Genomic DNA, 12,509 nt, shown 5'->3' with positions numbered 1-12,509 from the left:
GTTGGATCTTGTTCTCTTGCTCTTTGATGGGCCACACAGACATGCTGCTTGACTTTGTAGCTTTTAAAAGTGGGGATTCATCCAGTTTTCCTGCCTCCCTGATACAGTGTAAACACCAGCACAGACATACACATGCTTACCCACATTCTCTCCACCATACACATAGCGTCACTCACTATGCATGAATTAGATAAAATGTTTATTTCATACTTGCACTCCAAATCTCAACATAGTCATTGTGAGCATGTGTTGTTTTTTTTCAGTTTTCACTAACCTAATAGTTACGTAACATCTCCTTATGATCATACTCCTGGCCAAACTGCCCTTCACTCTTCATTGCTTAACTGGGTGTAGGGTCAGGAAATGGGGACAGAAACTTCCAGGGAATCATCTGCCATGGGCAGCATCAGTTACGATTTGAGGAAGTAGAGGAACCAGGGAGAAGAGGGAGAAGCTCTTCTTGGTTACTTGTAAGTCAAAAATTCATAATTGTAATACGCATCTGTTTAGAAGAATTCTGTCTTCACAGTTTATGAAATTATAATTGTGAATGGTGACTGTTAGTGGCAAAGCAACATGTGTAAGCACTAAACCAAGGGCCAAGTATCTTGTTGATCACTTATTTACTTGTATACATCTGAGGCAACTTAATCCTGACAGTATTAACCCACTTCCAATGTTTTCCATCATCCCTTCCTTTATAGAAATCTCTCCAAGCCCATAGCTGTGCAGTATAAAGAAAAAGAAGACCGTTATGTGGACACATACAAGGTAGGTTCAGTTTTCCCTTGTGTATTTTGATAAGTTAAAACTGGATTTTTGGTTTTTGGAGTTGTGTTTTACCTAATTTTCAATGTATAGTATTGATTTTTCTGTTTCCCACTTCCGTGTGCAACTGACAGGCAATGGGAAATCATTATGTGATTTTAAATATTCTTTTCTGTCTTAATTCTCTGAAAACACTTTGCCCCCCAAAATAAATACACTTATTGTATAAATTGGAAGCTCATAATCCATTGTTACGTTCAAATGTATGAAATAATTATATTCCTTATAAAAATCACAAAAATGTCCAGGAACCTGCTGTTTATATTCCCTAGTGTTATATATAATAATATCAATATATTTGTAATTTACCATAACCCCTTGTTATTCATCTCAGCAAATTGTACACAAGTTTGTTAACAAAAAATACTGGATTTTAAAGTTTAAAATAGAGGTTAATTATCTATTTCTGTGAAATTAATATTAATGGAATCCTGTTAGAAATTCAAAAAAACTCATTAGGCATATGTTGTATTCTTCACTCAGTATGAAGATAGGAACAGCTGAAGCAGTTTTCTCATATTCACCATGTTATCTTATGTCAAAATTTCAGAAAGATCCCTCCAGGAATCTTACAGCTGTCACTGCTTGATTCTTCTATAGCTAAAAATGGGGCAGTGCTATGGAAATCAAAAAGAAATGACTCCAGAAAATTCACCGTCACCTGACTTTATTAGAGACAGAAACTATGGGAGATGAGAATAGTGACAGATATTAAAACTTTGGTTGAGCTTCTTACTTTATGATAGGAAGATAAGAGTAGTTGAAGGATCACCAAATTCTTTTTTATTTCTGTGTAAGTCTACTGCAAAACAGCTATAAAATGTTATATTAAAGAATTTCAATAATGTGATACAGTTTTTACATTTCTCTTGCATTTCCTCTGTGAGAGAAGCATTTCTCTAAAGAACATAGCATTACACCTTGAAGCCGTCTTAAAATGCAGACATCTCTGGTGAAAGTGGCAGTTCTTATTTGTTGATCAGTTTGAACATTATGAGCCATTAGTAGGGAACCAGAGGGCTGAGAACTAACCCACTGAGAACAGGTGGGTTTTCTACGAGGGACTAAGAGGGTAAACGTGCAGACAGTCAAATGCTTCTTGAGTGGTCAGCCCTCACTGGGACACCAAGGAGGAGGCCCCCAAACACTCCAGAAGGCTGAGGGCAAGCTATGGAGGATGGCACCTAAGGGGCAGTAGAGAAGGATGGCAAAGAAGATGAGTGAGGCTTCTCCAGCTCTACGTGGAGCTCACTATCACCAATTTGGTTCCCGTGTCCTTCAGTACCTGGAGGAGGAGTACCGCAAAGGAGCCCGGGAAGACGACCCTATGCCCCCAGTGCAGCCCTACCACTACGGCTCCCACTACTCCAACAGCGGCACTGTGCTTCATTTCCTGGTCAGAATGCCTCCTTTCACAAAGATGTTTTTAGCTTATCAAGGTAAGGATGGTTTTCTAACTGCCTCAAAGGTCAGATTGGTCATCAGGGGAAAACCAGTTTGCTGACATCCTGAGAATGTATTAAAACTAATCAAACCATAGGAAAAAGAATTCTGCTTACTCTCTGAACAAAAGTCTCTTTAAGATATCTGCTGGGGAAAAAAAAAAAGATATCTGCTGGGACTTCCCTGGTGGTCTAGTGGCTAAGACTCTGCCCTCCTAATGCAGGAGGCCTGGGTTCGATTCCTGATCAGGGAACTAACTAGATCCCACATGCCTCAACTAAAAGATTCTGAATACCACAATGAAGATCGAAGATCCCACGTGCAGTCCAATAAATTTAATTTTTTTTAAGAGAAACCTGCAGTAAGCCAAATCATCTCGATAATGTCTCAGATTTCAGCCTCAAATTGAACTTTTCTACATTTATAAAAATGCAATTCACTTTTTAAAAGTTAAGATGTCATTCACATAGGAAAAACTTTACCCTCCCTTTTAAAGTTATGAATTCACTTTTTTAAAATGTTCAACTGAATGATTTCAGATAACCTGTTGTCTTTGGCCCCTAAAGGGGAATTTTAAGTTGTTATCAGTAGGTGGCTATTAGGAGACCTGCACTGCCACCTTCACCATAGTAACTACCTAGGGAGTCATCTTCAGTGGCCGCCCACACCCCTGAAGATGGCTTCAAAACTGGTGAATTCATTGCTTTGTGTGCAAGTAGGTTTCTAGTGAGAACTCTGATTTCTAGTGAGAAATCCTGTCAGTTTCTCATGAGTCAGTGGTACTAGCCCTGTAGTTGTTCCTCCTGGAACAGAATCCTTTGTGGAATCATTATCCATTCAATTACTCGACTCTTCTTGAACTTCTTTATATATTTACACTCATATGCATGCAACCTCTTGGGGGAATAAATTTTGTATTCTGTAGACCACTTGGTCTGTGAAAGGGGCTTTCTTGTATTTGTCCCTCTTCTATTTGTCAGTACAAAAAACAAATGTTGCATATGACAAGCTGTTCAAGTATTTGAATATTACTACCCTGCCTCCTCCTCCTCTCACTCTTGCTTATCCCTAGGCTAATTATGTGTAGTTAAGAGCCTCCTATATACAAGGCTTGCTGCAAGGGATGCAGAAATAAATAAGACAGTTTTGTACTTATTTAATCGATGTTTGCTCTGGTTTCCAAACCTGTCACTGTTCTGCTCGTCTTTCTGCATGTGTTCTGATTTGTGAATGCTGTTATTAAAAAGTAGCAGTCAGAATAAAAAAGGATATTTCAGGAATTCCCTGGCAGTCCTAGTGGTTAGGACTCCACATTTTCACTGTTGAGGGCACAGATTCAATCCCTGGTCAGGGGGCTAAGATCCTGCAAGTCAGGTGGTATGGCCAAAAGAATAATAATAATAAAAATGAAAGAATATTTCAGATGTGGTTTGGGACAATGGCAGTATACAACAGAACTGTTATTGCCTTTCATTTCTTTTCATGTCGTCCAAGAATCTATTAATATAAAACTCTCAGTCAACTATTATGCTAGATTTTCTTCACTGTGTATTTAAGAATGATTTTTTAAAAAGACAACAGGGACTAGCTCAGTCCCCATTCTATTCTTCTGATTAATTTAAAATGATTTGTGATGGGATTTTAATTTATTTCTCGACTTCTCGTTTAATCCAGGGTTTCTCACTTTGGCACTGTAGCCATTCAGAGCTACATAGTTCTCTAAATGGAGACGGTCCTGTGCACGTGGGACATTTAGCGGCATCCCTGGCCTCACCAGCCATGAGAACCAAAAATGTCCCCCGGGGAGCAAAAGTGCTAAGCTAACAACTGCCACTTGAGTTCATACATGTTCTAGATTATAGGAATTTGTAGTATTACTTTTTTTAAAAATTAAGAAACTACAGAGAATTTAAAAATTCAAACAGAAGCCTCTGTGTTTCTCCTGTTCCACAGTTCTACGTATTGTGATTCCACCATGGCCTCACAGAATTGCCTTTAATTTTCCTGGATTCCATTTAGATTAATAACTTTTTATCCTGAGTGAGTTAGTATTTTTTTTAGTGGCCCTCCCTACTTTCTGAGAAAAAAAAACAAAACAAAAAAATTTACAAACCTCGTTTCGTCCCAGATTTTATTTAGTGCCCAGCCAATTCTAACTGATTCAGCTGAATAGAGGAGAAAGTAGTAAAAGTGATAGAAAACGTTGCTTGGCAAAGCAGGTCAGGCTTGGGTAAGATATAGCATATTTTTAAAAAAATTGTGCCTTGCTTGATGCTGAAATTAGTCTCTGTCTCCACGTGAAAAGATATGTTCAAATTTCGACAGGTTGAGGGGAGTTTTAGATGGTACACGTAGTGCCTAAGAAGAATCCACACTGCTGATGTTTTCAAGAGCTGGAGTTTAGATACCATTTCATATTCTAGGCCAGAAAGTCTGTTAACTGTTGACAGAAAAGACAGAATTGAAACTCAGTCCTTGATTGTTAATAGTCTACACAAGGAAAGCTTAAAAGAATAATTATTAGTTTATTTTCATTCATAGGGAATTATACTTATTTAGCTAAGAGTTAGAACATTTAAAAAGCAGTGCCCTTGTCACCCCAGAAAGAGAAAAGAAAAGAGAGAAGAAAAATAGTTTTACTGATTAGAGGTAAAGGAATAATTCTGCTTCTTGATGCGGGGGTAAAAACTATTTTTACCTACTTGAACTTTAATTTTCCTTCCATATTTATTCATTCAATAAATAAATAATTATCTAGTTCCTAGAATGTGCTTGGTATGGTTGATATCCCAGGTGTCTGCTTTTATGGAACTTTCATTCTTCTTGGGCATATAGATATTTAATATTAATTAAACAAGCTACATAAATGTATCTAGTTACACGTGAAAGCATAATACAGCTTAAAAATAATACAGTCTCAAATTATGTAGAGTAATATTTATTTTCAGGAACACAAATAACCTCTTTTACATTATGGACAAATAAAATCATTTTAATATTTTTGAAGTATTGAAAGTAAATTATAACAAGTTTCAAATGGAATCAAGTCTTTGTGTCTTAAGTGTGTTATTTGTATTTCTTTTTAGATCAAAGTTTTGACATTCCAGACAGAACTTTTCATTCTACGAATACAACTTGGCGCCTCTCATCTTTTGAGTCCATGACTGATGTGAAAGAACTTATCCCAGAGTTTTTCTATCTTCCAGAATTCTTAGTTAACCGTGAAGGTACAGCAATAAATCATTTCTGATTTAAATTTCTTAGAGTTTGTATTTACTTTATAATCTTCCAAAAATAAAAATAGCTTTTGTAAGTTCTAAAATTTGAGACCCCAAATAAGAGAAATGCCTTTACTTACTAGGTATATAATTTTATTTCCAAGTGAGCTTGAGGATTTTAAATATTAACTATTAAAAGCATTTGTAAACATGTATATTTTAATTTTGTTACAGAAATTGCTTTATTATTTTCTCTGATTATAAAAGTTGTAATATGCTGATTACTTTTAAAAGTCATGAATTTATTAAAGAACAATCTAAATTAACCAAATGTCAATGATTTTATGAGTAATGACCAAGTTAGAAGTAAAACACTCTGACTAGACTTATTGAATAATGAAAAGTGACACTAGAAAATAAAATCAGATTTTCTGTGATGCCAGTGACCAACAGTCTCAGCTAATCATACCTGCTCTTTAATGTAAGATCAGTTAATCCTTTACAAGGTGTCTTTTCTTTCACTACTTAATTTCATATTTTTATGTGACTTTTAGGAATATGTGAAATTGAGAATTATATCTTTAGAGAAGTTAACGTGTTAGCCAATTACTTCAGAATTTTTTACTGTATTAACTAGCTTCTCTGGAGTTATTTAGATAATCCCTAATAAATCTGTGCTGCTAATTACTTGGAGCATGTTTCATAGTGTTGCCCAAGTAAGGAATGCCTCAGTGAAATATCAACACCTTCAATTTGGGGTACCTGCCTTGTGGTTCCTGCCTCAGTTAGTCTGCTGCTTGTCTCCCTGTCCATGGTTTCTTATATGTATGTTCCCATTATATATGCTGCTGCTGCTGCTGCTAAGTCGCTTCAGTCGTGTCCGACTCTGTGTGACCCCAGAGATGGCAGCCCACCAGGCTCCGCCATCCCTGGGATTCTCCAGGCAAGAACACTGGAGTGGGTTGCCATTTCCTTCTCCAGTGCATGAAAGTGAGAAGTGAAAGTGAAGTCGCTCAGTCGTGTCCGACTCTTAGCGACCCCATGGACTGCAGCCCACCAGGCTCCTCCATCCATGGGATTTTCCAGGCAAGAGTACTGCAATAGAGTGCCATTGCCTTCTCTGTCCCATTATCTATAGCTGTATAACAAATAACACCAGTACTTAGTGACTCACAACATTAAATGTATCACCCATGATAGTTTTTGCAGGTCAGAAACTCAGGAACAGCTCAGCCAGGTGGTTTTTATAGTGCTCAGGGTCTCTTGTGCGGTTACCTTCAGACTGGCTGCAGCAGGAACATTCAGGGAAACAGCAGCATGAGGCTGGCGGGCTGCTCCTTCTTTAGTGTCTGTAGTTTTCCGCATGGTTTCTCCACATGGACTATTGTGGACTTCTTGCAGCATGCAGCCTCCGACATCCTAGTTGGCAACTCCGGGCTCCTAACACGAGTGGCCCAAGAGAGATGAGCAGAGGCTGCATGGCCTTTTCCAGCCTAGCCTTGGAGGCCACAGCGTGGCCTTTGAGTGCATTCTGCTTGGGAGGTAGTCACAAGGGCCTGCCCACATTCAAAAGGAAGGAGCATAGACTTTGCCACTTAATAGGGGAGTAGTGAGATTCTAGAAAAGCATGCACAGCAACAAGTGTTGTTATAGCCATTTTTGGAGAAGATAACTTGCCATAGCATACATCCTGCCATTTCCTATGAGCGTTCCTGTAGGCCTTTCATTGTACCTCCAGGTACCCGCTCTGGGTGAAGTGTCTACCCCTCTGATGTGTCCAGAGCCCCAGAAAGTTAGAAATGATTTGAGTTCATCGAGCCCCCTGCTGCTTACCCTCTCCTGCTCAACCCTGACATGCCTCATCACTACTGTTCAATCAGTTCAATCAGTGAGTCTCTGCTGCCTCCCTTGAAGCTGCCACACTGAGTCTGGAGGTGCTCAGCCAGTCCATTTTGACACTGTCACCCTGCAGCTGTCAGATGACTGCTGGGCTTTTTGAGGTGACCCTCACCCTCACCCCTTGTTAATTTTATATAAGCCCTTGGTTTATATTTCCTATCATATCATATCATTTTCAGGTACTTCCAAAATTAGTGAAGATCCTTCCAGTTGTTTTCACAAAATCAAAAAGCAGTCAGACAGCAACTTACTTTCATATGGAGCATAATCAGCTTTTAAGAGGCTCTTTTAAATTTGTGTTCTGCTATGATGATCAGATTTTCTTTCCATAAAAAATAGCGCAAAAAATTTCTGTTCAAAGGTAACATTTCCTTTAGGATAATTTTTTTTAATTTTTTATTTAGTTTTCTAAACTGGAATATAATTACTTTACAATGTTGTGTTAGTGTCTGCTGTACAACATGAATCAGTTTTATGTATACATACATATATCCCTTCCCTCTCTAGGCTCCCTCCTACTCCTCCAAGAAACACTTCTGAGATTTTTGTTTACACTAGCAGTCTAATGAGACAATTAGACAACACCTTATTTACATCACAGAACACCCCTCTTAATATGTTAAGTATAATTTTGTTGTCTATGGGAATGCTTAGTGGAGATGAAATCAAAACAGACCTATAGATTTACCATAAAATAAATAGACTAAGTTCATTCTTGAAATGTATATACTTTGTTGAATTTTTTAAATTGCAGAATGCTAATATTTACTACACAAGTAGCCTTAAATTTATTATGTATTAACACCAATAATTCTGAAATGCTTATATAAAAGCCTTCACTTTATTTTAATCAAGATTACAATTGAGATGTTTTCACACTTGGTGCATTTGAAGATTTGATAAGTGAAATATTAGAAGTAGCAGGCAGTGATTTTCTGCTGCTTTTCAATATTATATGAAGAGGTGAACGAGTAAATTTGAGAGATTTCAGATTCAGTTAGGATAGATAGTGTTGATCCATGCAGCTCTGTGAGTCGTAAGTCAGCAGGTGAGCAGCAGTGTTACTATCCTCTGGATGCCCCTTTTCCTGGTTATAACACACAATAGCTATTTCTGTGAACTCTTCATGTCCGCTCAGTGGGCCAAAGGAAGCATGATTTGGAGGAGATAAACATTGATATTAATCTTCTCTTTTAGGTTTCGATTTTGGTGTGCGTCAGAACGGTGAGCGGGTTAATCACGTCAACCTCCCTCCTTGGGCACGTAACGATCCCCGTCTTTTTATCCTCATCCATCGACAGGCTCTAGAGTCTGACTACGTGTCCCAGAACATCTGTCAGTGGATTGACTTGGTATTCGGGTATAAACAAAAAGGGAAGGCCTCTGTCCAAGCCATCAATGTTTTTCATCCTGCTGTAAGTGACTCTTTTAAAACTCTGCATTTATATAAGATAGAACCTGAGTATTTAAAAGTTAGACTGTTTCTTTATAATACTCAAGTTCAAGAGAATAATTGACAAAGACACGGAACTTGTCCAAGATTTTTTCAGGTTTATGTTTCACCTCTTTAAGAATAACTTAGATACTGTCTGTCAGAGATTCCCTAAGACCACTCCAGGGTTGGATGAGGACTTAAGAACTCAGCATACAGTTGTACTTACAGTGAAGGGTACAAAGCAAAAGCAGCAAAGGGAAAAGATACATGGGGCAGAGCTGGAGGGCACCAGGCACCAGCTTCCAAGAGACTTATCCCAGTGAGTCACAGAGAACTCACTCAGTTCCTCCAGCAACAAACTGCCAGAATTAGGGCTGCCGTGCCGGGGTGTTTATTGAGGACTGGTCATGTGGGCACCCTCTCATGTCCAGAAGTTCTGGGCCTCGGAAGGAAACCAGGTGTTCGAGATACACCACATTGTCCAGCTTGGGTGCAGTGAACCAGTTTTATCAGGTAAAAAAGGTAGAAACTCTTCTGAAATCCGTGTTCCCAGACAAGGCCAAGGACAGGCCTTCCAGACACACCTTCCCAAGGAGAGCAGTTCAGGCCTGCTGTGTAACTCTTTTCTGCACGTCATCCTATATACATGTTCTGTTTTTAAATGGCGTCCCCTTTCCTTATTGTACAAACAATATTTGTACCTTGTTAGAATAATATCTAAGATACAGACTACAAAAGGAAGAAATTTTAAGATCAACTTTGATATCACCATCTAAAGATAAATATCAAACCACTTTCTTTTTCCTACACATATCACTTCATTTATATAATGATTTTATTTCTGTAATATTATCTTTTAAAAAATAACTTCATTTATTTATTTATGGCAGTGCTGGGTCTTCGCTGCTGTGCAGGCTTTTCTCTAATCATGGAGAGCGGGGTCTACTCTCCAGTTTCTGTGTGCAGGCTTCTCACTGCCGTGGCTTCTCTTGTCGCAGAGCTCGGGCTCCAGAGTATGCAGGCTTCGGTAGTTGTGGTGCACAGGCTTAGTTGCTCTGCAGCATGTGGGATCTTCCCAGATCAGGGATCAAACCCTTGTCTCCTGCGTTGGCAGGCAGATTCTTTAGTACTGAGCCACCAGGGAAACCCCCATGTATATAATAATATTAATGCTACTTATTATTCCAAAGTATGGATATCCGGTAATTTATTTAACTAGTCCCCTATTCTTGGATATTTTGTTAGTGTTCTTCTACTAAAATTAATATTCCTCTGATTATTTATGTACCACTTTACTTCTTTGAGTTAAATTCCCAGAAGTCGAATTGTTACACTTTAATGTATATTTTTCAATATTGTTAGATAGTCTACATTAAAAATTAAAAAAAAAACAAAAAACTATCCTTTTCAGGAAGTTTTATTTTCCCAGGCTCTGGGGATGCAAAGGTGAATAAGATTCACACAAGGACGGAAGATATATGAATGTCCAGTAAGCAAATGAAAAAAAGCTGGCATCTTTAGTCATCAGGGCTTTCCTGTGGCTCAGCAATAAAGAATCCACCTGCCAATGCAAGAGATGCAGGTTTGAACCCTGGGTCAGGAAGATCCCCTGGAGAAGGAAATGGCAACCCCTTCCAGTATTCTTGCCTGGGAAATCCCATGGACAGAGGAGCCTGGCGGGCTACAGTCCATGGGGTCGCAAAAGAGGCAGACATGACTTCGCATATATATCTTTATATATGCGAAGTTATGTCTTTAGTCATCAGGGAAATGCACATTAGAGCCACAGTGAGTTACCACTTTATATCATTGAGAATGACTCTAAATAAAAGACTAACAATTCCAGGTATTGAATAAATGGAATACTACTCAAAAATAAAGAGGAAATGTTTTATGCTGACTGAAAGAAACCTGATGCACCCTGTATGAATCCACTCCATTTACCTGAAATTCTAGAACAAGGAAGATTAATCTCCTAGTGGTAGAAATCAGAACAATGGTTGCCTCCAGGGAGTAGGGTATTGACTGCCTAAAGGACATCAGGGAACTTTCTGGGGGATAGAAATGCTCTGTACCTTGATTTTCATGATGACTCCATCAGATGGTACTTTAAAAATCTGTAGTGTTTTATTGTGTGTAAACTATACCTCTGTAGAAGTATATATGTAAGCTTTAAAGGTTTTAAAGACTGAGGTATAATTTTTAAGCTTCATATTTGATCTAAAATGTAACTTTAAAAGCAGTTAAGAGCTTCCCTGGTGGTCCAGTGGCTAAGACTCTGCACTCGCAATGCAGTGGGCCTGGGTTTGATCCCTGGACAGGGAACTAGATCCCATATGCTGCAACTAAGACCCAGCACAGCCAAATAAAAATATAAGCAATTAAGTTCATTTTGTTGTACAACAGAAACTAACACAACCTTGTAAAGCAATTATACTCCAATACAAATTAAAAGCAATTAAGAATTTAGACATTAACCTTCGTATACTCTGTGCCTATAATACTGGCACAAATTTTCAATTATTCTCATTTAAAATTCACATTAAAAGTATATGCATGCTAAAATATACCATTCAATTCTCATGTTACTAGATTTTTTCATTAATTCTTTGGGACTTTAGAGCTTTATAAAGGATAGAGTTGGTACCATTGTTCTAGAAATTTTAAATACAATTTATTTTTTTTGCCACACCTCATGGCCTGTGACATCTTAGTTCCCCAACCAGGGATGGAACCCTTGCCCTCTGCATTGGAGGCACGGAATCCTAACCACTGGCCCACCAGGCATGCCCTGTTTTAGAAATTTAACAAAACTCAATTCGTGGGACAAAACGAAGTGTAGCATTTAAGTGCACAGTCTCTGAATCCAGGATTGAGTGCACATCCTCATTCTGTGACTCTGCTACGTGCTGTGTGACCTGCAGTGTCACCTTAACCTCTCTATACTTTTGTGCAGATTTGTAAAATGTGAACAATAATACCAACCTCATAAATAAGAAAATGTATACAGGATAATGTCTGCCATCCAATTAAGTATAAATGTTAACTTTGTAAAAAGGAATGTAAAAATGCCTTTTGATCTTAATTCATCATTCACTAGTGTATGGGGTTCACTAGAAACTGATACCACAGAAGGTAAAGAAGTACTATTTTAAAGTAAATTTTAAGAGCTCTGGCTATAGGGTTATTCCAATCTCCTTTTGAATTTTTGAGTCTATTAAATTAAACAACCATAAAGAATGAGTCTGCTTAGATAAGCATTTATAACAGGTATTGGAGCCCTTGTGGTGGTGGGAGTGTGGTGGGCAAGGGGAGTAGATGTTGAAGATTATTTAACTTCTAAAGAACCTTTGAAACTTTATTTTGGCATTTATAGAAATGTTGTTTGTAGATATGAAAATGGAATTTGCTTCCTGATTAAATGCTGAAAGTTAAATCATACAAGCAGGATACACAAACATGACAGGTCTGTACCCAGCTTTAAAAAATGCACCTCACTTTCCGTCTGACTCTAACACTAAGAACAAAGGTGTAATAACACCCTTTACATTTAAGAGGTTGCAGTTCTCACTGCTACTCTTTCAGATTCTCTTTCAGTTCATTAGAACCTAAATAATACTGTCTTAAGCTACCTGGCAGCATTGTATCTCAGTTCATTTTTGCCTATATCGCTTTGGACAAGTGAC

At 38.1% G+C, this 12,509-nt stretch overlaps 1 protein-coding gene and 1 non-coding gene across 8 annotated transcripts in view; both read left to right on the top strand.

Annotated features, from left to right (window-relative positions):
• The window catches only part of LYST (lysosomal trafficking regulator), a 175,453-nt gene that overhangs the window by 138,574 nt on the left and 24,370 nt on the right, over positions 1-12,509 (top strand). For 6 of the 7 annotated variants that reach the window (XM_044942047.1, XM_044942046.1, XM_025284538.2 and 3 more), the window contains 4 exons: positions 705-771; positions 2,111-2,267; positions 5,358-5,498; positions 8,586-8,803. In XM_044942047.1, the coding sequence (XP_044797982.1) occupies positions 705-771; positions 2,111-2,267; positions 5,358-5,498; positions 8,586-8,803 (583 nt within the window). The other variant, XM_044942048.1, reaches the window with a different exon arrangement.
• On the top strand, positions 11,076-11,148 carry TRNAA-CGC. The gene has a single exon. It is a non-coding gene; the product is annotated as a tRNA-Ala (tRNA).

The sequence above is a fragment of the Bubalus bubalis genome, chromosome 4 (genome assembly GCF_019923935.1).
Source record: "Bubalus bubalis isolate 160015118507 breed Murrah chromosome 4, NDDB_SH_1, whole genome shotgun sequence".
Taxonomy (NCBI): Eukaryota; Metazoa; Chordata; class Mammalia; order Artiodactyla; family Bovidae; genus Bubalus; species Bubalus bubalis.
The sequence above is the reverse complement of the archived record's forward strand: the minus strand, read 5'-3'. Positions and strand labels throughout refer to the sequence as shown.